At 40.7% G+C, this 27,542-nt stretch overlaps 1 protein-coding gene across 11 annotated transcripts in view; it reads right to left on the bottom strand.

Moving 5' to 3' along the window:
* The window catches only part of LOC122559435 (alanine and arginine rich domain containing protein), a 158,995-nt gene extending 143,585 nt beyond the window's left edge, over positions 1-15,410 (bottom strand). For 5 of the 11 annotated variants that reach the window (XM_087997194.1, XM_087997188.1, XM_087997189.1 and 2 more), the window contains exons 1-5: positions 14,620-15,391; positions 10,050-10,164; positions 8,400-8,573; positions 2,401-2,507; positions 240-377 (exon numbers count right to left, since the gene is read on the bottom strand). In XM_087997194.1, the coding sequence (XP_087853320.1) occupies positions 240-377; positions 2,401-2,507; positions 8,400-8,573; positions 10,050-10,164; positions 14,620-14,822 (737 nt within the window). In that variant the 5' untranslated portion in view covers positions 14,823-15,391. Of the gene's footprint in view, positions 1-239; positions 378-2,400; positions 2,508-8,399; positions 8,574-10,049; positions 10,165-14,619 lie in introns of all 11 variants that reach the window. The other 6 variants (XM_087997187.1, XM_087997192.1, XR_015760430.1 and 3 more) reach the window with 5 other exon arrangements.
* Between the last annotated feature and the right edge of the window lie 12,132 nt (positions 15,411-27,542).

The following is a 27,542-nucleotide window of genomic DNA, read 5'->3' as shown; positions in this document are numbered from 1 at the left end:
CAACAGTTGGAAGACAGAGATCAGTTATTGTACACAAATGTTGGTTGGGGAAGATAAGCTAATTAAGCGTGGACCAAGAATGGAACAAACTGTTTTGTGATCCAGTTTTATACTGAGGTAGACAGACTGTCACATTATAGGGCAAACCCAAGATATGTTAGTAGTATAATTGCCATGCCATCTGTACTACTCCACTACCTCTAAACATGAAAATAATAATGGAACAGTAAAATCCATACGCATGGTGTCCATTCATCATTGCATGATCTTCAGCTGTCCATCCTTTATCTTCTTTTAAGGAAACATCGGCATTGTAATGTAGAAGTAACTTAACCAAACTAATTTGTCCATTACTCGCAGCAATCATCAAGGCAGTTCTAGGAAGAACAGGATACAAAGGCTTATAAATGATGTACTGGAATCACTAACCATAACTAAAACACACTCCTCTCTATCAATGCTGCCACAAACAGATAATTGACTTATTTTATTCTCAGGATTGAGCTGTTAAACATTTAAAATGTACAACTCCTTGATGCATAATCAATAACTCAAGTTGAATTATGTGGCAAGCCTAGACACTGATTTATTCCCACTTGGATGTAAACAATCTAAAAGGACTTGCCCCATTTGATGTGGGATTGACATTGGTGCTACTTCAATCTACTTATTTTAAAATCACAATTTCTTCCTTCACACTTTTATTTGGTATCATGAAACAGGACACAAAAGGCTAGCAACATCATTTCAATTTGTAAAAGAATAATTTATCCATTTGGCATTCTTGACAAATGAAGAAAATTCTCCTGACAAAGTTATGTTGCTGCTTTAAATATTAAGCTTATTAATAAAATAACATCTTTACATAGAAACTAGGAGCAGCAGTAACAGCATTCAGCTCTTCAAACTTGTTCTGTGATCATAGTTGATCCTCTAACTTAAGACTATATTCCTGATTTCTTCCCCTACCTCTGATACATTTAATATCTAAGATTTAGATGGAAAGCAAAAGGATTAAAATAAATTTTAAAATGTGCCTTTATAGAGTTGTTGCTACCATTTTTGCCAAAGATGGACCTCAATGTCGTGAGGATAGAAAATTGCATGAAAATGACACACAGGGGCCTGGGCATCCAGAGGCAAGGTGTCAGGTAGTCAGGTCATATTTAGGTAGCAAAACTATAGACATAGGCAGGCCTCTCAGTAGGGCATAAAAATAAGATCCTCAAGCAGCTAGGATCAAAAGAAGCTTGATAAATTCATCTATTGATAGTTTTGTTTAACCAGATGTTGCTGAGTCTGCTCACAAGTAAATCTGAATGGAAGTTGGAGGATGATACAACATCACAATTACATGAAATGTCCCCAGAACGGGTCGTTAAAATTACACTGCTGTATGGAATCATATTCGTAAGTACAAGTGCTTGTAAGTTGGATGTCTGTTAATCGTCGATTTAACAAACTGCTAGTTTGTTGCACCAAAATTATTATCTGTTGCTTTTTTGTCTTGCCCAAAAAAAAACTCTATTTAGGACAGTAGACCTTATACATGGAATATGGTTGCCAGTGAATAGAACCCTAGGAGGCCAAATCAATCCATTTGGAAAGACTAGACTGGATGCTTATGATTAAGGGATGTGTTTGATGTATTGACTATTTAAGATAAAAGATAAATTTCATTTTAAAGTATCTTTTGCACATTAATGCATGTTTAATTTCCACGGACTCTGATCTGTGGAACAGTAAAGGTTAGGACAAGTCAAACTTTGTTGACAATTTCTTCAAATGGGGTCCAACTCAGTGAATTTAGTTTACACTTTCCCTGAAATGATGGTAACCTGACTAGCCTTGACACTGCCCAATCACAAGCAAGTTAACATTCCAGCTGAATTAAAAGTTCCTTGATGCCAGTGAACTACATGCATTTATTTTCCTATTATTCTCCTTCCTTTCATCCATCAGCAACTAAAAGGACACAAAACCTATAAAGTTCAACACTTTAATCTTGGTGAAATGAAGATACTGCATTGAAAATAGATACCAGGAGGTAAATGTTCCTTTTAATCTTTGATGGTATGTACAATATTAAAATTACATGCTTGAAAGGGCTAATTGCTCTTAATGAATGGCATTGAATATATATTCTAAGAAAATAAAGATAAACTGGTTGAACAATCGGATTTAGTTTAGCAATGGAATGTTGACCAACAATTTACCACATTCTCTCATGAATATGGGATCTTGTTGCTGGCAACCAGAAAGTAAAACATAGCAACTGAGATGATCAATACTCAATGTTAATTCAAAAGATTCATGAAGAAAAACACATAGGGAAGAGGTATGCAAATTTCACACAAACAAGTCCTTATGTTATAATATGATTTAATGTATAAACTATACCTCCCAGTTTTGTCCTTGGCATTGACATCTGCTCCTTCTTTAAGCAAGAGTTCTACTATTTCCTGGTGATTTTCAATAGCAGCCAACAGCAAAGGTGTGTTACCATCCTTTTGGAAAGAAAATGTACTTCAAATCATTTAAATGACACGGATGGAATAATTAGCAATTCCACTGCTAATGGTTAGGTTAAATAATAGCCACACATTACTAAAATTAGTTCTCACTTGATAACTGTTTAAACATTTGGAGATCACTTTTTAGAATGTGGAGATTTGGAAACATCCCAGTTTTTAATCTTGTAACTTCACAATGTACGGGCACTTTTAATTTTGAACAAGTTTCTGAAAAAAATATTTTTATTCATTCTTGGCATGTGGAGATCTTGTTAAGCATCGTATTGACCTTTACCTACAGTCCCTATCATTATAGGAGCCAGTCCTTGATTGATAATACGCAGAGAAGAATGCAGTGGATAATACAAAGAGTTTGGAATCCAACATTAGATGCAGCACTGATGAGTTAAATTCCAAAACAAGCTGCAGTCCTAGACACCCTACATGTACAACACTGGAATCCACCTGACCAAATGATTTTTCCCCTGACCACAAAAAGCAGAGACACAAAATGAGGATCTTATGTTGCATTGGTACTGTCCCTACCTCTGGGACAGAAAATCCAGGTTCAGGTCCCACCTCAGGATGTGATGACCATCGAGGAAATGAATAAAGAAAAGGCTGGAAAAATCCAATTTTATCCAATCGCTTATCCAAGAGTCTACAAGGCACGGATGGAATTGAAGAAGGTGCTACTACCTATTTGCTAGTAGTCTGTTCATTGGTGTCTGATTTGGATTAGTGAAGAATCGTCAAGCTTCAGTCTTCATGATGGCATTGATCCAAATATGAATAAAATAACTGAATTTTTTTAAAAATGTGGTGCAAATGACTTTGATAGCAAGATAGCACTTGTGGTTCTTGATGTCTGAATAGGTCAATCCAAACACCACAGATTTTCTTATGGTGCAGGCATTGGTAGGTGTTAATGGTGGTTGGAAGTGGTGGAGGCTGGGCTTTTCTGATGTTCCAGCTCTCCTCGAGCAACAGTGGTTTCTGTGCAGTGGCACGGCAGAGATAGTTTTCATGGCGTATAGCTCCCTACTGGATTATGCTTTTTTAACTGATTCCAGTTTGTAGCCACGTCCTCCGAGTTGTTGATGTTGATCTGGCATTTCTTGAGGTTGGTTCAAATGTTATCTTTCAAGTGTTTCTTTTGGCCACGAGGGGCACACTGACCATCTTTTAGCTGCGAATATATGATCTGTTTTGGGAGGCATAAGTAGGGCATTCACATGACATAACCAGTCCATTAGAGTTGCCATTGAATTACGGTGTGATGCTGTCTATGTTGGCCACCTCGGAGGCATTGGCGTTAGTGCACTTGTCTTCCCAGGTGACCCACTGGATTTTTCAGAGGGGTCTCTGGTGATGTTGTTTTAGTATTTTAAGTTGCCAACTGTAGGTATTTCAATCTCAACTCCACGCAGCAGACTGAGAAAGACAACGGCTTTGTAGGCGAGAAGTTTAGTCTGGGATTGTAAGTCATTGTTTGAAAACATTCTTCTTCTGAGTTGGGCATAGATTTCCCCGACACAGCTCAGACAGTGTTGTATTTCTGCAACAATGTTGACCTTGGAGGAGAGATGGTTGCCGAGGTATGTGAAGGGATCTATATTTTCAAGGGGGTGCTGTTGACCCTTCATTACAGGAGGGGCGCAGGGACTATTGCGTGGTATTTGTTTTTATTGAAGAACAAGGCCCATCAGCTTATATGCTTTGACAAAGCCATCCAAGATGCACTGCAGATCTTCCACAGTATGTTGCAATGGTGTTCTGTGACTGGCAGAATATCACCTGGAAGGCTGAAAGAAAGGACTATGCTGAAGCTAAGGCTGACCTGCAGAAGAGGGTAAACAGAAACAAATGATGGACTGATAAGGCCTTGAAATACCAGCAAGTAGCACATACTGGTTACACAAGAGGCTTCTTCAGTGTCACCAGGGTGATACATGGTCCAAGCTACTGTGATCTAATCACCCTGCGCTCTAAAGTCAGACAAAAACTGTTCAAGAATGAGGCAATAAACACCCACTGCAGACAGCACTACCAAGAACTCCTCAACCATAATACCAATGTTAATTTGGAAATCATCAACCAAATCCCCCACAAATCCATGCAAGATGACGTGGGAAAACATTCCAATGCGATGGAAGTACAAGATACCATAAGGAGCCTAAGAAACAAGGCTGCTGGTTCTGATGGGATTCCTGCAGAGATCCTAAAGAAGGGAGGGCCCAGAGCTCCATAAACATGTGAATCCTTTGCTCTTGACGATTTGGGTCAAAGAAGCACTCCCCTCGGAGTGCAGGGATGCTCTGATTGTGATCATTTTCTAAAGGGTGCCAAAGCTGACTGTGAGAATTACAAAGGCATCCCCTTCTGTCAACCAACAAAATACTAGCATCTCCTTACCAATAGACTTCTGCTGTTATCTGAAGAAATGCTCCCTGAATCGAAGTATGGCTTACGCCCCTCCAGAGGGCCAACAGATATGATTTACACAGCATGCCATGTCAGGAACAAAAACAACTGCTTTGCATGGTCTTCATCGACCTAAATAGTTTGACACAGTTAACCACCAGACGAACTGGCAGATACTTTCACGATATGGCTGCGCTGATAAGTTCATCAGGTTGCTGAGGCTGCTGCATGATGACATGTTTGCGACATACCTAGCAACTGTGGATTGGTGTCTGAGCTTTTCACTGAGGACGAAGAGGTCAAGCAGGGCTGCATCATTGCATCCACCCCTGTTCATCATCTTCCAGCTCACTAGTCAAAACCTGCCCACGGGAATTCAAATCATTTACCATATGGACAGCAGGCTGTTCAACCCTAAGAGGTTCAAGGCCAAGGGGGCAAGGTCTCCACCACCTCCATCCTGGAACTTCAATAAGAGAGAAATAGAAATTGTGTAACACCATAAAAGTTCAACTTTTAAGTCAAAAATTATTCATTGCCGAGGATTGGAGAGAAAGTGACGTTGTATCATTAATGCACTACAACGTGTTACAAAGCTGACATCATGAAAATAATATACACAAATTTTTTGTTGAGATTACAGCGTACTGAGATATCCAGGTAGCATCAAGGTTAGTTCAAATTTACCAGATTATCAACTCAAATATCTAAACACCAACATGGATGTTCACTTGGGACACATCAAACCATAATATTATGCATTTTGTTTATAAAGGCTGCATTAATTTGGGAAGTATTTTTATTGCATACAACAAAAGATTCACATTGGTCTCAATGTAGGTAAGAAATTGAGTAATTCTAGACAACAGGTTTAACAATACAGAAGTGAGTGTGAAATGGCAATGAACAGAGTCTAAAAAACTGACTCTTCACACCACTATTCAAAGACAAAACCACCAGTCATCAGAATACCACTTGAAACCATTCAGGCGGAAGCATAATCAAAGGAACATCAAGTAGGAAACAAGACAGGTGAAAGAGATTATCAAATTTCATAAAAAACTGAAGGTCTTCAAACAAAAGTCATGCACAAACCAAATCAATCTACACGGAAAAACTGATCCTAAAAACAATTATAGATATCAGGGAGTTTACTTTTGCAGATCCATTGTTACAATTCTATTACAGATTTATAGAAAAATCTGCTGCACAGAGACACGGCTTTTTTTTAAATGAGGGAAAATTTCCACAATGATCAATGTGGAGGGTAGAAAGTAACAATGTATTCATCGTAATATAGCTGTTTTTGTCCAAAATAAACACAGCACATTTGTCACTATCCTGGGGTGAGGATCCCCATTGTATTACAGTTCCAGGTGAGTTACCCCAAAATCAGCAAGCCCACAGGTGATGAGAGAAGAATTGACTCCACGACTTTATTCACCTGTCCCCCCTGGTTAGCCACACCAAGGTTAACTTAAAAAGGATTTCTTTCTGTGCAGATGCCTCTCTCTCACATTAAATGAAGTTTTAAAGGAGTCAACTTAACCATGCTTTCTTGAGCTAACGAAAAAATAATGTATTAGTTAATAAATGCAACACAATAATGCATTACATGCAAACACATCAGAAATGAATGATGAGATGAGAAATGATGAAAGATAACAGATTAATGGATTGATCTTTCAGTTCAGTGAAGTGTTGATGATGGGACATTCTGGTCATCACACTGAATGATAGCAGTGACAATGGTAGCAGAGTAGTTGATCTGACATGCTTGGTATTTCAGGTCAATTGGAAGGTCTTATTGCATTTCCTTTTGACTGCACTTCTAATTGCATTCTGCAACCAGGGTCTTCCTTTCTTTTTACCTACAGTTCAGAGATGAGAAGGGTTTTCTCTCTTCGAAATCCTTTTTGAAGCTTCTGTGACATGTCAGGTGTGACATTCCAGAATCTCGTCTGTAGCTGAGAATGATTCCAACAAGCTTTAGAGAAGTCAGTGAATCATCTTGCTCTGAATTTACATTCACAATCATTTGCTTGAATGTATGTCCCCATTTACTGAAGAAAAATGCACTGTAATATAAGAGTTCCAATACATTTGTACATGATACAGGATTATGATCTGTAGTCATGACCCTCAAGACACCACAATGACAAATTTGAAGTCAACACTTGAAACAAATGAACAACTTGTATTGCTTTTTGTATAACTTGTTGTCCATTTTAAAATTTTTATCTAATTAAATGTTGGGAACCGTCGTGTGATTGGCATTGAAATCAACATAACGGATCAGGATCAAAGAGACTGCGGCGACATCTCGGCTACATCTTTAGGCAAAACCAGAAAATATGTTGAATTTGTGGATTTTTAATGACAAACTGTTATGGTTTGCCATCATTACACCTATGAATCTGACAGCAACATCAGGCTTGAAACAACAATAACATGGATAGCTTTAAATTGCAGCCAGCATTTAGTTCTCTGCCTCAGAATATGCAAAAGATACCACATATCCCAGAACTGGAAATTATAAGTCAACTGATTTGGTTAGAAATTCCCCATTTCCATTTTATATTTCTACAAGAGACTTCATGAAAAGTTTAGTCTTGCATAATGAGGTGTCTTATTCTTCGAGTTCCTTCCCTAAAACTGGTCCAACCAATTGCATCACAATCTCCACAAAGGAAGGGCAAGGGGGCAGGTTTTGAAGTCACCCTAGCAAGAACAGAGAGTAAAACTCTGCTGTTGGCACCCATCTTATGCAAGCTAGTCACTCGATAATCAAGGAGTCAGAATTGTTAAGCAACACACAGATTTACATCCACGATGTAGCCTGGAGCTAAGGATAGTGATGATCAAGGTCCCAATTTCTTTCCACGACTTAGCTGATTTGAAATCTCTCCCAGTCTCACTTTTTGTCAATGGCATATGCTGGAACAATTCACATGTCAATACTCAACCTGTTTGCTGTACCATGAATGTGCTTTTTTTTGGCCATAAAGTGGGACTTGAACATGGAGCTTCTGGTCAGAGGCTGAACTCCGACCATTATTTCACAAGATCACAATAAAGTGAAACTGGGTTTTAACAGCAGGAAATTATCTCCATTTATTAATTTGCTATGAGCAATGCTAATGCTCAGACCACTACTACAAGTGTGACTCAAGCTTAGCATATTCCAAGTATTCATAATAAGATTCATAATAATTTATATTAATATACAAAAATTAAGTGTAGTTTGATTTGGTGTAAGTATCTTAAACACTTCAAGTTCGACAGGAAAGTTTCACTACTTACATGCTGTATCAAGTCCTTGGTGTTTACATCAGCAAGCATCATGTTATTTACAACAAATCGCAAATTCTATAACATACCTAAGAAAGTTAGATAAATTTTGTACAACACAAATTTTGTACAAACTAATGATAACAATTAAATAAACGCAAATGTAAGTACCTTATTTCGAGCATTCATGTGTGCTTCTCGCTCTATTAAATGCATTACCAAAGAGATGTTAGGGATCAGAGCAGCAAGATGCAGGGCAGTATTTCCATTAATGTCCACAAGGTTAGGATCAGCATTATGATCCAATAAAATGATTGCACAACGCTCTTGTTGGCACTGTACTGCCTGCGGATGATATATCAAAAAGTTTGCATTGTAATAATTTTCAAAGTTGGATAATTGAAGCATTAGGTTAATCTATAATATACAGGATCAAAACTCGACTAAAATTTCACTGTTCACTATCCAAGAGGTCATTATTAATAAAAGTTGTGTTACATGGGATATATAACTGATGCACCACGTGTAAGTTAATTGAAAACCCATTTGTAGAACTCACAGTATTTTGTAGGTGAGACAGTGCTAGGTATTCACGGTGTAAAAAGGTGTCACACTGCATGTTCACAATTGCTGATATTTCATGTTGGGTCTATATTACCCCATGACTACTGAATTGTCATACCTACCTTTTAAGTTTTTTTACTTAAAAGGCTTTAAAACTTTAAACTTCAGTTTGCTATTTTATCCAAAGATGTGACTGAGAGGTCCAACACAGGTTGCACTGGCATCAATGAATTAAACTGCTAGTTCTATCTTGCTACTTTTTTAAAAAATGATGCTTATCACACAGTTAAGTAAAATAATATGGAAAATGAATTTCAGTATTTATGTGATACGAAGGTGGCCATACTTCCCGAAGACGGCCATACTTCCCGAAGACTGGTAGATTGCATCAAGCTACTTCGCATCCTTTAGAGATTCGCAGCAAGAGAAAAGGATACTGGCCCGTGCTCAGCATCCCACTTCATGCTTGGAAAATTTTCAATAACATATCCAATATTACACGTGACCCTTACAATTAAACAGAATCCGAATAATCCTGGTTGTGTGAAAAATTACCATGATAATCAATTTAGGATTGACTATTGGATTTGCTATGTGGTGCCCTTGCATACATAGAAGTTAAATATATTGATAAACAAAGCAATGTTCTTTCAAGAACATGTGCATACACTGTTTCAACAATGCAAACTAAGTACCAGTTATTCTTTGTTTGCTTCTCAAGGCACTCCTTGAACAATGAACACCAGCATGCCTGATTTAAAATGTAAGCATAGCCAGCAATGGAGAAAGGGAACAAGAGGATGGTGAAAAAAGTGGAGCAGGGAAGTGAGAAAGATACTTTTTGATGTTGTGTTAGAAATGGGATCGCAACAAACTCCCTGCTCAATTAGGGAAGGGAAAGGAGATAGATGAATGGACAAAAGAATACACAAAATATCAGTTTCTAAATCCAACAATTTATTGCATGACAGATTGCCTGTTCACTATCCTACAAGACAGAATTTGGCTGCTCCATATTGACACTTGATGACTGGGGTATACATAACCTTGACAATCATCAATAATTTTAACAGCTAAAGTTTTCCATTTAACACTGAAAATATAAATTACAGTGCCAGCTAGATATGTAACTGACAGATCAACCAAGTGTTGACGTATCTCAATACAAAAGTACACAAACAGAATGTGATACATTCTTCATTTTTAATGGAAACGGATGCACAGAATTTGGTCAACACAGTATCATTTATTTCTTACCTTCATCAAAGGGGAACGGTTATCATTGTCACAGATATTTAGCTTTGATTTGTGTTCCACAAGGAAAGTAACTGCCTCTACATGCCCACTTGCACATGCAAGATGTAATGGTGCCCTGGAAGGAAAATGAACAAATATTAACCTATTAATCCTGAACAGAATACTGCTGTGACACTGATACATTTTTGCACAAATCATTCTAATATGGTCATGATTTTTTCTCAAATAATTCATCTTTATAGAAGCAACATCAATCGACTTATCTTGTGAGGCTAGAGAATTATAGATTGTTTGTTTCTGGGTTGTAACAGTCATTTGGCCCAAGAAGCTTTTACAGCATATTTCTCCAAATGAATCAGGTAATCTAAATACCTGTACTACTTCCCTGGTTCCTCTTGATAACCATGAACACCAAACAACTGGTCTTTAAAAACAATGCATTGATAAATTTTGCTTCAACAACTGCTTATCGTTGAAAGTGCCACTTACTATTCGAAGTAATTTTCCACCTTCACTTCAATCATCTTAAAATTCCACCCTCTTCTTAATCAGCGAAGCACTGCTGATGGTTCCTGTTTCTATTTATATGTGTGGGTTTCTTTGGGTTGGTGATGTCATTCCCTGTTCAGGGGGTGGTCGATGGGGTCTAACTCGATGTGTTTGTTGATAGTTCCAATTGGAATGCCTTGCTTCTAGGAATTCTCGTGCATGTCTCTGTTTAGCTTGTCCTAGGATGGATGTGTTGTCCCAGTCGAAGTGATATCCTTCCTCATCTGTATGTAAGGATACTGTGAGAGAGGAATGACCCTCTATATTTTCTACATAAATAGAAAGCAGGAATCACCAGCAGTGCTTTGCCTGGAGGCCCACTGAAGAGGTTACCTAGTAGGGTGAAGAAATGTCTGGAAATGAACCTTCTAGCTCAGCAAGCAAACTTACATCCATTAACATGACCAATAAAACCTCCTACCCATGGCCACCTTCGGCTCGGTCTCATCTGATGAACTAGTAGTTCATGTTAAATAGCACCTGTAAAAAACACAAAGGTAGCATTCTGGCTGGTGGCTTCCATGTCTATCACAAAGAGTGACTTGCGAACATTAGATTAGATTAGATTACTTAGTGTGGAAACAGGCCCTTTCGGCCCAACAAGTCCACACCTCCCCGCCGAAGCGAAACCCACCCATACCCCTACATTTACCCCTTACCTAACACTACGGGCAATTTAGCATGGCCAATTCACCTGACCTGCACATCTTTAGACTGTGGGAGGAAACCGGAGCACCCGGAGGAAACCCATGCAGACACGGGGAGAAAGTGCAAACTCCACACAGTCGCCTGAGGCGGGAATTGAACCCAGATCTCAGGCGCTGCGAGGCAGCAGTGCTAACCACTGTGCCACCGTGCCGCCCACAAATTACCGATCGAATCTTAATGGAAATAAAGGCACGGAGGATTTAAGGCAGTTGCTGAGAAAACCAAAGGAGAAACCTAATTCACCTTATTTTCACCAACCTGCATGTTGCAAAACATCAAATCCATGGAGACAAACTGCAACTTTTCACACTGAGTTCACCGCCTATCATGATAAATTGGAAAGATAGAAAAAGATCTAGCAGCTAAAAACTGAGAATTTAAGAGGCACTACAGGCTAACAGCAATCTGCAACATGATGGCCTGGCCTATTCCTCACTCTTCAGTATTTTTCCGTCCCCATACCACCATTTACAAGTCTAACACCCAGTTTTGATGAAAAGTCCTGGACCTGAAACATTCACATGGTCTTTGCATCTCTAGAATGCTTTTCTTGTTATTGTCAGGATTTCACATAATCAAAAAATACTTGTAAATTACATTACCAAAATCTTACGGAGGCGGAGGCATGTTTGGGCCCAGTATGAGACCTAGTGGCATCAGTAGCTTTGGCAAGGTGGGCCAAAAGCGGACTCATCGCGGCAGTGGTGTCGGATTTGGGCTGCTGTGGTACTGAGCAGCATTAGTGGTGTCTGCACTGGCAAAGTCCATCAAGGACTCAGCAGTGAGAGCATTGGTGGAGGCAAGATGGTGCTGGAGTGGCGACTTTTGTTCCAGCGGCAGCAATGTGGTGAAGGGGACTTGTGTCTGACTACCAGACTCTCAACAGAACATTTAACAAGGACTGTAAAGTTTAACACGTTTTTTTTTGCTCTTATATTCTACATTTTGAAATTTTTTTTTAAATATGGTGCTGGAGAGTCGTGACACTATAGAACACTTTTCACTATATGTTGTAACAAAATACACGCTACAATAAATAAATCAACAAAATTATTGTTTAAGCCGTTAGCACCTGAAAGGAATTTTTTTTAATACGTTTATGGGATGTGGGCATTGCTAATCAGGTGAGTATTTATTACCGTCTTGTACCACTACAGGTATTGGCATGGAAGGGCAGTCATAATGGTATTAGGAAGAGCGTTTCATAATTCTGATCCACTGACAGTGGCTACACACATTTGCAAGCCAGGATGGCTTTAAGGAGAGCTTTTTGGTGGTGGCAATCCCATGTATCTGATGCAGTTTTGTTTATGTTTGCAGGCTTGGAAAATTCTATTGGAGAAGTCTTCTGTCACGGCAGTACATCCTGCAGACAATGTTCAAAGTTGTGGTTGGTGTGCCAATCAAACAGGCTGTATTTTCCTGGATGGTGTCAAACGACTTAGGTGTTTCTGGAACTGCTCCCATTCAAGCAAATGGAGAGTATTTTTTCACACTCCTGACTTATACCTCAGACACACCGATACTGGGGAAAAGGTGATGAAATACTCACCACAGAAGTCTCAGCTTCGGACCAGCTCTTACATCCATAGTATTTAAATGGTTTGTCAGTTTCTAGTACAGTAGTCCTCAGGGTGGCAACAGTGGGGAATCCAGCAAAGGGAATGCCAACAAATCTTAGATTCTCTCTTTTTGAAGATGGTTATCGCCTGACATTTGTGTGGTGTGAATTTTAATTGTCATTTAACAGCCCAACTTTGAATGTTGTCCAGATCTTGCTGCATACGCACAACATCTGCTCCAGCATAAGGAGTCACAAAGAGTGCTGAGCTTTGCAGAGTTTGAGCTAATGAAGGATAGAGCTGCTGGAGATGATTGGACCTTAGACAACTTTGCTGCAATGTCCTGGTTCTCAGATGACTGACTTTGAAAAACCACAACAATTTTCATTTGTGTAACAGATGATTCCAAAACACTAGTTTTATTTGGGTTACTAGTATCATATTCAAATACTGCCATGATGTCAAGGGCAGTCATTTCCAACTGATGTGTGGAGTCCAGCTCTTTTGTCCATGTATAGGCTAAGGCTTAATTGACATCAGGAAAAACAATTTAAACTTGTATATGACGGGACTAAATTTTATCAAGAAACTCTTGTAAATTGAGATGTAATTCAACTGATATTATATAATGGGCTTTCTCTGTCTATCAAGACCAAGTGTCTGTTCCACCAAAGACTTTATATTGCTACCTTTCCCCAAGGGATGCGAGCCGATACTAATACAACGGACTGTGGCAGTGAATCTTCACAAAACATCTCAGATGACACCAGACAAGACCACAACATATACCAATAATAGCAATATTTTCAGATATTATTTCAAGTCTGGATTCCTCAGGGATCATTTTTAATGAAACACTCCTTTAACCTTATTAATGGAGACCAAACGCATTGGACTGTATGCAGTTTCATGGGTAACCTTTGCTGTCCTTTTGAAAAAGTAAATAGGAATAAGATCTATTTTTCTCTACTAGTTAAATTTTGTCCAAAGCGAGGATCGATTTTTTTTACAAAAACATTAAAAATCACAGCACTAAGAAAAGTCAAAATAAAGTAAACAACAGAAGTGGAAACTGAACCTGGTTGGTTCTGGGAAAGCATGTGACCCACAAGTTATATCTTAGCTAGAATGCCTATTTCAAGGACTGAATTACTGTATTAAGCGGACAAACATCAAGACATTACCATTGCAAATGCTGGAAATCTGAAATAAAAATGTGAACAGTGCCGGTAATACACAGGCAGCATCAGTGGAGCCATGTTTCAAGCCAATTAACAGAAAGGTATCAACATACAATTTTATCTGTTTCTCTCTGATCAGCTGGGTTTTACAAATTTTTTTTTGGTAAGATTTGTTCTCAGATGTTTTGTCACCATGCTAGATAACATCATCAGTGAGCCTCTGGTAAAGCATTGGCGTTCTATCCCATTTGCAGATGCTGGAGATTAGAGTCAAAAATGTGGCACTGGAAAAGCACAGCAGGTCAGGCAGCATCCAAGAAGCAGGAAAATCAACATTTCGGGCAAAAGCCCTTCTTCAGGTGGGATGCTGCATGACTAGCTGTGCTTTACTAGAGGCTCACTGATGATGTTACCTAGCATGGTGACGAAACATCCAAGAACAAATCTACCAACTCAGCAAGCAAACTTGCAACCTGACCAACAACCTGAGCTACAAATCTTCTCCAAAGTCTCAATGTTGTTTTTATTTCTGAAGGTATTTTATGGCATAAATACCAGGAACCACCTTACCTGTTTTCTTTATCCAGTTGATTTACATCATTTTTCTTAATGAGCTGCCGCAGCTTAGTTAAGTCTCCGGTAGAAGCAGCTTTGTGCAGCTTTCCCAAATCCTTCTCTCTCAGCTCATATCCTGCTGAGGCCACACTCGCAGTGTCTGAGGCATTGGGCGAAAATTTTCTCTTTTTCTTTGCAAAACGGAGGATTTTCTTCATTTTTTAAAAAAATACAATGACAATTACTCAAGCCCTATTGTTGCCAAATAAAAGCGTGTGCACATCACTCAACTCTGCCCGTTAACAAACCGGTGACAACGTGGGGGCATCTTTCCCCAAAGTACATTACAGTGGGACAAGGGGCTACGTGGTGAGGTGGCGTTAAGGAGAGCCAGACGATTCCCCAATGACACCGGATTAGTTGAGACGATTTTTAATCCGTTTGCTCCTGACGTTGTAAGATTTACAGCAGGTAGATGTGGCTCGCCTTTATGTACAGATTCCCTTCCTGCGACGTTTTCAATTCATAATAAATAGTGATGATAACGTGGAGCCCAGCAGCTCTGACAGGGGGTGGCCTAAGGCCGGGGGGGGGGGGCTACTAACAAGCGGCTGAATGACACCGACCGCTTCCTATTTTGAGTGAGCGGCAATTTTCACGACGAGGTCCTGTGCATTTCGCCGGCATGTTTATGGAGGAGCTGCTGCCGCCGCCGCTTCCGCCGCCTCCTCCTCCTCCGGCCGTCCAGGTACCAACGTCTTCGCCGAAAATTTGCTCCAACTGCCGTTCGCAGCCGGGCACAAACCGGCCTGCGCGTGACGTCAGACGCAGTCCCACGCTCACGCTGACGTAAGGCAGAACGCCTCTTTGTCGCGGCCAAACCATTCAGGACGTCAGAAGCTGGGGGGAATGGGCGGGGCTTGTTCCTGGCACGTGTTCGGCCGAGAGTGAAGGTATTGCAAACCCATACCAGGTTTCAAGGGATGGCGCACAGTCTCAACAACTTGCATTGAACTACCACCTTATTGTTGTACTGGGTTATGGGTTGCCAATCACCGCCTCCTCTGGGGTAAGGTACTGACACCAATCTTTGCTTTAAAAAAAATTTAATATGTGGTGTCCTGAGATGAGACTTGAACATAGACCTCCTGCCTCAGAGGAGAGAAGCCATTTGACCATGGAGAAAAATAAAATCTCAAGACAAGTAATTTAACTAATCTAAGAGCATTAGTGTTAGTCAATGTGGAATTGTTGGGCCAATTCTGTATGTACTTCAAGAAGTTGTAGGCAGTGAACATGCAAAATCGATAAGCGTCAGCAGCACTCTTGGGAACAGCAGCGGGCTGGAAGCAGCACTCCTGAAGAAATATTTCAGCTTTGACTTGGTAAGTGGATCAAGTAAGATATGCTATGTGGGAAAATATCGGGAATGCTGGATGACAAAGAAGTTGAGGGTTTGGTTAAGTAAAAGAAGGAAGCATATGTCAGGTTTAGACAGGATAGATTGAGTGAATCCTTAGAAGAGTATAAAGGAAGTAGGAGTATACTTAGGAGGGAAATCAGGAGGGCAAAAAGGGGACATGAGATAGCTTTGGCAACTAGAATTAAGGAGAATCCAAAGGGCTTTTTCAAGTACGTTAAGGGTGTGGGATATAAATGAATTAATGTTATTTCTGCAACTATAAATTCTGATACAGAACAGGAATGAGAAAATATATATTCAGCAAAAAGAAAGGATATGTTAGCATGAGACGTGATTACAGAACAATGGTGGATGTATGGGCAAACAGGAAGACATCTGTTTCCCCCGCTTACACGGAGACACAGGAACAAATCCTAATCAAAGAGGTCAAAGTGGCCTCTGGATAGAAATAGATGCTGATAGAAGAAAAGATATGCCTAATCAATAACCTACAATAGACTGACGTCAAACACCCTTATGGGAGTCAGAGATAAGAGTTTGTCATGGACAAGACAGGATAAACAGAAGTTGTGGGATAAGTCTTAAGGAAATGAGTGACGTAAGCGAAGCAGGGAACAAACAATGGAATAAGGAAAACATATGGGAAAAAAACTGTATAAATTACAAGGGTTTTTTGGGGTATACTGTGCATTTGTCATTGCCTTACCTGGCAATTAGACAAGGCACCCACCTGCAGGTGTACAAATAAAACGACACTGCTGTTTCAGATATTTGGTCTCGGACTGAAATTATTGATGTGAGTGGGCTTTGTTTCTCACAATTGGGGGCTCGTGTCCGGGATTTTCTTCCATCACCGGGGGGAGTGGCTGGCCTTGGACACTGGGAAGACGCGTCCCGTTCCCCATTGAGGAGCAGTCTCGTGTCCCGGTTTGGTCTGCTCCCTTGGGTGACTGATGTGAATCCTATAAGAGAGACATCTGAATCAGACAGTGATAGGAGCTCGATAAAAGATACGGTGACAAAAGGGGCCAGGCAATTCTGTGCACAGACCAAGGTAAGAAAATTGACTTTTAAGTATTGCCTTGGTGGCCGGGATTGAGTTTTAGTAGTTACTAAGGGACTAACGAAGGAACTCAATATGGATTGCGTTGTGGGTAAGGAAAAAGCCTCGGGGAAACAAAGTAAGGAAAAGGCAATGGAAATGGAGGCGGGGTCCCTTACAACATACCTCCAGAAAGACCTTTGGGGAGGATGTTGTGGAATTGGCAAAATAATACTTGTACAAGGGAGAAAGATGATTGAATATTGTTGCATTGTATGGACTAAGGAATCCATTCTTCGTCCCGCTGTCTTCTGGCTAAAGTACAGATCGGACGAAGACTGGGTTTGTGAATATCTGAGTTTATATGTCAATGTGCGAGAGAGAGAGAGAGAATGTAAAGAGCTGTACAGCTGATAGGAAGTTTAACCCTTTGTGATTTGGTTTGAGTGAACATTTGTTTGTTGGTGATTGAATGTTTGTGTTTTATTCCCTGGAGCTTGAGTTCCAGGACTGTTTTGAATCTGATTTTTGTTATGGAAACTTAACATGATTTCTTTTAAGGTTAAGGATAAAAATCGAGATTATGAAGAAAAAAAAAGGATGATAACTCCTGTTCTTTTTACAGATCATGACTGCCTTATTATCAGTTTCTAACTAATCTCTTTTATCTTTACATAAAAGCAATTTATGGAGGACAGTTGAAGTTTCAGTTCAACATTAGATTGTAGTAAAAGCAAAATTCTATGGTTAATATCTGTGACCTTGGATTCAGCCATTGTTCATGCATTAGAAGTTTTTTTTTAAAAACTTGAGTAGACAAATTCTTTTAAGGCAACTCTGATTATTTTACGACTTATAGTATTGTAATTGAGCAATGATTGGTCAGGACTATTTAAGAAAACTAATTTTGGATCTAAATTAAAGGACTAAAACTGGGTAATTACAGTGAATTGCAAAATTGGGAACTGTGTGCATTTTGCATTTTAACTATTAAATACTGAAGAAATGAATGTAAATATATATAAATATATTTATAAGTTAGGAACAGGCTTTAAAGGTTAGTCAAGCATGAATTGGTGTTTGAAGTTATGGGGAGCTAGAAATATTGCAATATTTCTTTTTAAAAAAAAGAAAAAGGGGAAGAACGTAACGACTTATCCCCTTTGGGAGGTACCCATAGGGGACAAAGAGATTGGGTTTGTAAGTGCCCCCCCTCACCAGTGGGGAGGTCAGAACATTTAAAAAGGAAATGAAGGTCCTAGTTGAGGATCCGGTGGGGTAGTCTGAACAAATTGATCAATTTTTGGGGCCCAGTCTGTATACCTGGGCTGAGTTAATGTCTATTTTGAATATACTATTTACTGGGGAGGAAAGGGGACTTATACGAGGAGCTGCCATTAAAATATGGGACAGGGAACTCCCGACTGGAGATGGGGATGCTGGACAGGGAGAGGTGAAGTTTCCCCTCAGAGACCCCCAGTGGGAAAACCAAAACCCGGAGGATAGAGAAGGAATGAGGGAATTGAAAGACCTGATTCGAAAAGGAATAAGAGAGGCAGTTCCGAAGTCACAGAATTTGATTAAAGCCTTTGAAATTAGACAGGAGGAAGATGAGACTCCCTCAGCTTTCTTGCAAAGATTAAGGGACTCAATGCGGAAATACTCTGGAATGAACCCTGAGGTCCCAGTGGCACAGGGTCTTTTGAAAGTACATTTTGTGACAAAAGCATGGCCAGATATACAGAGAAAGATCCAGAAGATACAAGGGTGGAGTGAAAAACCATTAGATGAATTGTTGAGAGAGGCACAGAAAGTGTTTGTAAAGAGGGAGGATGAGAGACAAAAACAGCAGGCGAAAATGATGGTAGCTACGGTTGATGAGGTAGTTAAGAAAAGAATGGAACCAATAGTGAGCAACCGGAGCGGCGGGTGGCAGCATGTAGGACAGAGAGGAAGAGGGAGAGGGAGAGGACAAGGGGGAGCATTTGATAGAGGGTTAGAGCGACAGGGGCAGAGATGGAGGTCTCCACAGGCAGGATGCTATTATTGTGGAAAGATAGGGCATTTTAAGCGGGAGTGTCCTGATCTACAAAGGGAAGTAAGGGCAATTCCGCTTATGAATTATGATGAAGAATAGGGGTGTCAGGGGTTCCTACCCTCGGGGGCCCACCAGGAACCCTTGATAAACTTGAAGGTGGGACCTTGTAGGGAAGAGGCAGTCTTCCTAGTAGATACGGGGGCAGCACGGTCATCGCTGAATTTTAAAACAAAGAAGGTAGAAATGTCGACACGGTCAATTATTGTTTCTTTGTTTCAGGGGTGAAAGGGGAAGGATTTACTGTTCCGGTATTTGAACCTATGATGATAGAAGGTCCTAAGGATAGGGTCACAGGGGAACTACTGTATATCCCTGATATAGGAAGCAACTTACTAGGGAGAGACTTAATTATCCTTTTAAGACTGGAGATTGGAATTCAGGAAAAAGAATTAGTTGTACAACTGGCGATGTTGACAAAGGATGCAGAGAGAAAGATAGACCCTATAGTATGGGCTAGAGAAGGGAATCGTGGAAAACTACAGATCCCTCCCCTTACAATAAATTTAAAACGGAAAGGAGACGTTATCTGTGAACGACAATACCCTATTTCCATAGAAGGTAAACGAGGATTGCAGCCAGTAATTGAGGGACTGATTAGAGATGGACTGTTGGAGCCATGTATGTCTCCTTATAATACCCCAATTCTACCAGTACGGAAATCTGATGGAACTTATCGATTGGTGCAGAATTTGAGAACATTAAATCGAATAGTACAGGTCAGGCACCCAGTGGTGCCAAACCCCTATAAGTTATTAAGTAAGATCCCTCATGATTACAGATGGTTTAGTGTGATAGATTTAAAGGATGCCTTTTGGGCTCGTCCCTTGGCGGAGGAAAGATTTGGGACTATCCCCCTATGAAATCTTATTTGGATTACCTTATCTGGGAACGCAGGGAGAATTGCCAATTCCCGAAACTAAAGATTTGTTTTTAAAGAAGTATATACTGGGCTTGTCCTCCTCTTTATATTTCCTCAGAAAACAGGGTCTATTGGCACAGACTCCGCCCCTTGAATTTGCTGTTCATCCCATCCGGCCAGGAGATTGGGTCTTAATAAAATCGTGGACAGAGACTAAGCTGCAGCCAGACTGGGAAGGGCCGTATCAGGCTCTTTTGACTACCGAAACGGCAATAAGGACGGCGGAGAAAGGCTGGACTCATTACACTCGGATCAAAGGGCCAGTGGACCCTCCAGTTGAGGAAGAAGTCTGGACAGCCGAATCAACGCAAGACCCGCTGAAACTCAGACTAAAGAGACTTTGAGTAATTGGCTATACAGTGGCGACGCGAGCGCGGGATTATTTCTGTAAGATTGTATATTAAACCTTTTTGTGTTTTAGCATAATGATTAGAATACTGGGAATGCTTAGAGTTATGATGCTAGCCCTCTTGGTATTAGGATTTTGTCAAATATCATTTTCATATGTATTATTAATGGTTCCGGAGTCTGACATTGATGTATGTAGCTTAGTAAATTGTGGGAATGTAGCTAATCAGAGACAATACCGCAACTCAGAGATACATCTTAAGTCCTATGGGGATGGCCTCGGGGATGGTACCTGGTATAATGGTCTTGTCACAATACACCGGGCCCCCTTCCGACCAGCTCGCGATTGTCTCGATAAGAAGTGTAACCCCATATATTTAACGATAAGGAAAACCACATGGCACGAAGAAGTTTTGGGGGGTGGCACTTATGAGATACAATTAAATGAAACATTTGGGATTGAAATGAAAGCAAATAGGAAGGAGTTTGTGGGCTGTTGTTTTCGAATTAGCGTAGGACAGGAAAAACGGGTAGAATTACTGGGTAATGAGATACAACCTTTCACCCCTCCCGATGATCCTAAAGTAGTAAAAATTATAGAGGTAAAGGATTTGCAGCAGACCATCGAGTTAGGAACTGGGTACGGGGATGCAAATGCCTGGGTTGAATGGGTAAAGTATACTGTAAAAAGTCTGAACAAAAGCATTTGCTAAGCATGTGCCTCAGGTAGGCCAGTGGCCCAGGTGGTTCCCTTTCCACTCAGGTGGAAGCGAGACAGGAAGGGCATGAAATGTATGATAGCCCTGTACCAGGATGAGACTGCATGGAATGATAGGAATTGTACCTCCCTATCTCTAATGTTACCTCCCTTGGAGAAGAAAGATGTAAACGTTCCCCCCCACATTTTCCGCCGCAGTTGGAAATCACACGTCGTGTGTGCACAGGCGAGGTACGAGTCGGTCGAGAGATTTGGGGGAGCTGAAATTATGTACAGAGATTAAGAATGTTACCGAAACGGAGAAGGGAGGGAACTACTCAGCACTAAAGGTTCCCCGAGCGGATCTGTGGTGGTACTGTGGAGGAAAAATATTGAGACCCACCCTACCTCCGGATTGGAAAGGGATATGCGCAATTGTACAATTGGCAATTCCATTTACCTTGGCATTTGAGAAGGAAAAGATAGTAGGGAAAAAGGGAAGGGGTAAGAGATTACTGTTAGATACTTCTTTTGATGACAGGATTTATCTTGATTCAGTAGGAGTCCCTAGGGGAGTACCTGAATTCAAAGCTCGTAACCAGATTGCAGCAGGCTTTGAGTCAGCTCTCTTTTGGTGGGTAACAATTAATAAAAATGTAGACTGGATAAATTATATTTTCTATAATCAACAGCGATTTATAAATTATACAAGAGAGGCGGTTAAAGGAATATCAGAACAGCTTGATGCGACAAGTAGGATGGCATGGGAAAACAGAATAGCCCTTGATATGATTTTAGCAGAAAAAGGGGGTGGTAGTTTCGATCCTTACTTCCCTGATAGTAGTAGTCAGGGTATTGGTGGCCATTGGCTGTTGTGTCATACCCTGTATACGAGGGCTCGCCCAGAGGCTAATTGAAACAGCCTTGTTGAAACAGATGCCCCTGAGAGGGAATCAGACAGAGGGACTTTATCAACTAAATAATAAGGAGATGAGTGAGACTAAGATGGATGAAATCTCTGAAATGATGCTTGCGAATTTTGGGAACAATGTTTAAAAGAAAAAAAAAGGAGACAAAAATGCAGAAGATAACAGATAGTAATGAAAAGAAAAAGGGGAAATTGTGGGATATAAATGAATTAATGTTATTTCTGCAACTATAAATTCTGATACAGAACAGGAATGAGAAAATATATATTCAGCAAAAAGAAAGGATATGTTAGCATGAGACGTGATTACAGAACAATGGTGGATGTATGGGCAAACAGGAAGACATCTGTTTTCCCCCGCTTACACGGAGACACAGGAACAAACCCTAATCAAAGAGGTCAAAGTGGCCTCTGGATAGAAATAGATGCTGATAGAAGAAAAGATATGCCTAATCAATAACCTACAATAGACTGACGTAAAACACCGTTATGGGAGTCAGAGATAAGAGTTTGTCACGGACAAGACAGGATAAACAGAAGTTGTGGGATAAGTCTTAAGGAAATGAGTGACGTAAGCGAAGCTGGGAACAAACAATGGAATAAGGAAAACATATGGGAAAAAACTGTATAAATTACAAGGGTTTTTTGGGGTATACTGTGCATTTGTCATTGCCTTACCTGGCAATTAGACAAGGCACCCACCTGCAGGTGTACAAATAAAACGACACTGCTGTTTCAGATATTTGGTCTCGGACTGAAATTATTGATGTGAGTGGGCTTTGTTTCTCACAATTGGGGGCAAAAGATCAGCAAGGCGGCCTTTGTGTGGAACCGCAGAAAATGGGGGAGATACTAAATGAGTATTTAGCATCAGAATTTACTGTGAAAAAGGATATGGAAGATATAGACTGTAGGGGTATGGTGACACCATGAAAAATGTCCATGTTACAGAGGAGGAAGTGCTGGATGTCTTCAAATGCATAAAGGTGGATAAATCTCCAGGACCTGATCAGGTGTACCCGAGAACTCTGTGGGAAGCTAGAGAAATGATTGCTGGGCCTCTTGCTGAGATATTTGTATCATTGATAGTCACAGGTGAGGTGCTGGAAGACTGGAGGTTGGCTAACGTGGTGCTGCTGTTTAAGAAGGGTGGTAAGGACAAGCCAGGGCACTATAGACCAGTGAGCCTGATCTCGGTGGTGGGCAAGGTGTTGGAGGGAATCCTGAGGGACAGGGTATACTTGTATTTGGAAAGGCAAGGACTGATTAGGGATAGCCAACATGGCTTTGTGCGTGGGAAATCATGTCTCACAAACTTGATTGAGTTTTTTGAAGAAGTAACAAAGAGGATTGATGAGTGCAGAGCGGTAGATGTGATCTATATGGACTTCAGTAAGGCATTCGACAAGGTTCCCTAGGGGACACTGATTAGCAAGGTTACATCTCATGGAATAGAGGGAGAACTAGCCATTTGGATACAGAACTGGTTCAAAGGTAGAAGACAGAGGGTGGTGGTGGAGAGTTGTTTTTCAGACTGGAGGCCTGTGACCAGTGGAGTGCCACAAGGATCGGTGCTGGGTCCTCTACTTTTTGTCATTTACATAAATGATTTGAATGCAAGCCTAAGAGATACAGTTAGTAAGTTTGCAGATGACACCAAAATTGGAAATGTAGTGAACAGTGAAAAAGACCTCAGACTAGAACGGGATCTTGACCAGATGGGCTAATGGGCTGAGAAGTGGCAGATGAAGTTTAATTCACATAAATGTGAGGTGCTGCATTTTGGGAAAGCAAATCTTAGCAGGACTTATACACGTAATGGTAAGATCCTCAGGAGTGTTGCTGAACAAAGAGACCTTGGAGTCCAGGTTCATAGCTCCTTGAAAGTGGAGTCGCAGGTAGATAGGACAGTGAAGAAGGCGTTTGGTATGCTTTCCATAGTCCGGCGATGGAGGTGGCCAAGGACCTGCATGTCCTTGGTGGAGTGGGAGGGGGAGTTAAAATGTGCAGCCACGGGGCGGTTGGGTTGGTTGGTGCGGGTGTCCCATCATTTACTGCATCCGCTGCACCTGATGTGGCCTCCTATACATTGGGGAGACAGGCCGCCTACTTGCGGAACGTTTCAGAGAACACCTCTGGCACACTTGGCAACACGATGCCTGGAGGAAGAACGACTCATCTTCCGCCTAGGAACCCTTCAGTCACAGGGGATGAATGCGGATTTCTCCAGCTTCCTCATTTCCCCTCCCCCCAACTTTTCTCAGTCCCAGCCCTCAGACTCAGCACCGCCTTCTTGACCTGCAATCTTCTTCCCGACCTCTCCGCCCCCACCCCCTCTCCGGCCTATCACCCTCACATTAACCTCCTTCCACCTATCGCATTCCCAACGCCCATCCCCCAAGTCTCTCCTCCCTACCTTTTATCTTAGCCTGCTTGGCACACCCTCCTCATTCCTGAAGAAGGGCTTATGCCCAAAACGTCGATTCTCCTGCTCCTTGGATGCTGCCTGACCTGCTGCGCTTTTCCAGCAACACATTTTTAAGCTCTGATCTCCAGCATCTGCAGTCCTCACTTTCTCCTGGAGTCAGGGAGTCTAGAACTAGAGGGCATAGGTTTAGGGTGAGAGGGGAAAGATATAATAGAGACCTAAGGGGCAACTTTTTCACGCAGAGGGTGGTAGGTGTATGTAATGAGCTGCCAGAGGAAGTGGTGGAGGCTGGTACAATTGTACATTTTAGAGGCACTTGGATGGGTATATGAATAGGAAGGGTTTGGAGGGATATGGGCCGGGTGCTGGCATGTGGGACTAGATTGGGTTGGGATATCTGGTCGGTATGGATGGGTTGGATGGAATGGTCTGTTTCCATGCTGTACATCTCTATGACTCTAAAAGCTAGCCACGCTGGGATGAGACAGAATCCATAGAGAAGAAGTCTCTGTGGGCATGACTGGGAGCTCTGCAAATAAAGTTAGAGGTACGTTAGCAATACTGCCTAGCACTGATCACCATATCCTATTGGGCTGTGTTGGGGGTATAGTGGTGCCACTAAGTCTGAAGTCTCAGACCTATCTTATTAATAATAGAGGATTGATTATAGGTGGGTCTTTGCCAGAATACACTTGTCCTATATAACAAGAGGCATTGTATTGATAATAGCAGTAGATACAAATGACATTGACTAATTGAGCATATTTAACTAAGACTATCGGGTCCCAGGGATTTCTGACATCATCAGAACCTTATGTAAACTCGCCAGTTCTACATCAAAAAACTGTGATGTCACCAGATTGGGTGGCACTTAATGCAATTTTGGAATGAGCTTTCAGAACCATTGCCTTAAAACATCTATCTGATTTCATTGGCTTTTCAGAAATAATCCAGCAGGGAAATGGGGAGTGTTGGAAGAATGTGCATTGCTTATGGAACAGGATATTTGATGTTTTCAAGCTAAGCTTTAGCATCGCAAAAGTGAAAAAACTGAAGATGCTGGAAAACTGAAATAAACTCAGGAAGTTTGAAAGCATTTACAAGTATAAGAGGCATAATTTGTGAAGCAACAGGGCCAGTTCTACTTCCAGCATTTTCAGTTTTATGCCAGATATAGCATGTTGTGAAATTGAGTTTGGTAGATTAGACTTTGCAGATTGGCATTTGAAATGATCACGAGAAAGACCAGTAATTGTAGGATAATGGTTCAGTCCCATTATGCTAATAAATGAACTAGATTCCCAGTGATACCTGAGACATCCAAGCACACTTGAAACTTGTATTGAGCCAACATTGTTTTTGGAATGCTCTTTTCTGTCTAATTCTGTACATAGGTTAGTGAATAAAAGTTCAGCACGATGAAGATGGACTCTGTACAATTTCTCTACATTTTCACAACAGTAATGGCTTTCAAGGAAGAGGTCCTGTCACCCTTAACCAGTCTATGAGCAGTTCAAGTTCTCATTATTTTAACAAAATGTATTGTTGATTTGGAGGCATAACTATTCATACTATGTTATCTATGCTTTGTTGCCCTTGTGGAGGTTGTCTTGTTGCTGTCAATGTACTTCTCAGATGCTATAAAGCAGGTAGCTGCAGGAATTTCATGTAGCAGCAAGAAAGAACAGGATTCCATGTATGAGTCAATAATTTGTAGTGAATTCTTAATTTCATAAGCAGCTGGAGTTGTTGTGTTGTCTACACAGATTATATGTTGACCGAATGTTATGATCATAGGGGAAATACAATGTCAATAATCAGTTCGCATTATTTAACTTTTATACCTGAGATTTTTGTGGACAAAGTAGTTTTATGAAGGACACTATTGACCTAAAATGGCTGCCGTGAGCATCTGCCACTCCCAAGCAACCCAGGTGGAAAATATGATAGAATCATACAATACAGAAGAGGTGTTTCAGTCCATTGAGAATGCAGTGCCAAAAGTACACTGCTACCGATGCTCATCTCACTTTCCTGCACTGAAACCAAAGTTCTGAATATTATGACACTCCAAGTGCACACCTCCGGTCCTAGTTTCTCCTACTAGCCAAAACATTTTCTCTGTGTCCACTCTATCCAGGCTTCTCAGTATTTTGTAAGTTTCAATGAGATCTCCCCACCACTTTCTAAACTCCATTGAGTACAGATGCAGGCTCTTCAACTGTTCCTCAAATGACAAGCCCTGCATTCCGGGGATCAATTCTTGTAAACTTCATCTGGATCCCTCCAAGATCAGCACACATTTCCTCAGATATGGTGCTCAAAACTGCTCACAATATTCCAAATGCAAAGTAACCAGAATCTTCTATAGCCTTATCAATAAACAGCCAGGATACTGAAAACTATTACCTCAGAACCATCTATGGTTTATAATAAACAAAAAGAAACCACCATTCACCAATAAATCAAGATTGTCTTGAGCTTCACTACTCTTGAGGAATCAGGACAATAACTAAAGATCTGGAACTCAGGTTTCACTCTTGCAACTCGAGGACTGTACAAACTTTCAACAGCAACTGTTTTTACTTTCCTGTCTAAATAGATACCGCTTTTTAAACTTATTTCCTGTGTTTATATGTGCACATTTGATTTTCTATTGTTATTATTTTCTTCATGATAATATGTAATTAAAACTGTTTCACTCTAGAAAACCTTGAAATTGGCTTCCTTACTTTTATTGAATTAATTATGTTTCAGTTGAAGTGTGATAACTGCATCCTAAAAAAAGAAAAAAGTAATATATTATGATCAAATGAAAGGGAGCTGTGGCGATGGGGGTGCAATCACCCCTCCTTACCAGGTTGCAAGAACAGCAAGTTTTCAGAAGCAATAAGTTGGCAGAGTCACCAGTGGATCTGGTTTCAATAGTCATGCCTAAGCATTCCATTGTAATGTAGAAGACTAGAATACAGGCCCAAAGCTGTAGTGAAATGCAAACCTATCAGATTTGGTAATAAGTTTTTTGCCATTTGAGCCAAGATGAAACTCAGACCTT

The sequence above is a fragment of the Chiloscyllium plagiosum genome, unplaced genomic scaffold (genome assembly GCF_037043375.1).
Source record: "Chiloscyllium plagiosum isolate Xiang-an unplaced genomic scaffold, Cpla_swu_hap1 HiC_scaffold_19, whole genome shotgun sequence".
NCBI classification, from domain to species: domain Eukaryota; kingdom Metazoa; phylum Chordata; class Chondrichthyes; order Orectolobiformes; family Hemiscylliidae; genus Chiloscyllium; species Chiloscyllium plagiosum.
The sequence above is the reverse complement of the archived record's forward strand: the minus strand, read 5'-3'. Positions and strand labels throughout refer to the sequence as shown.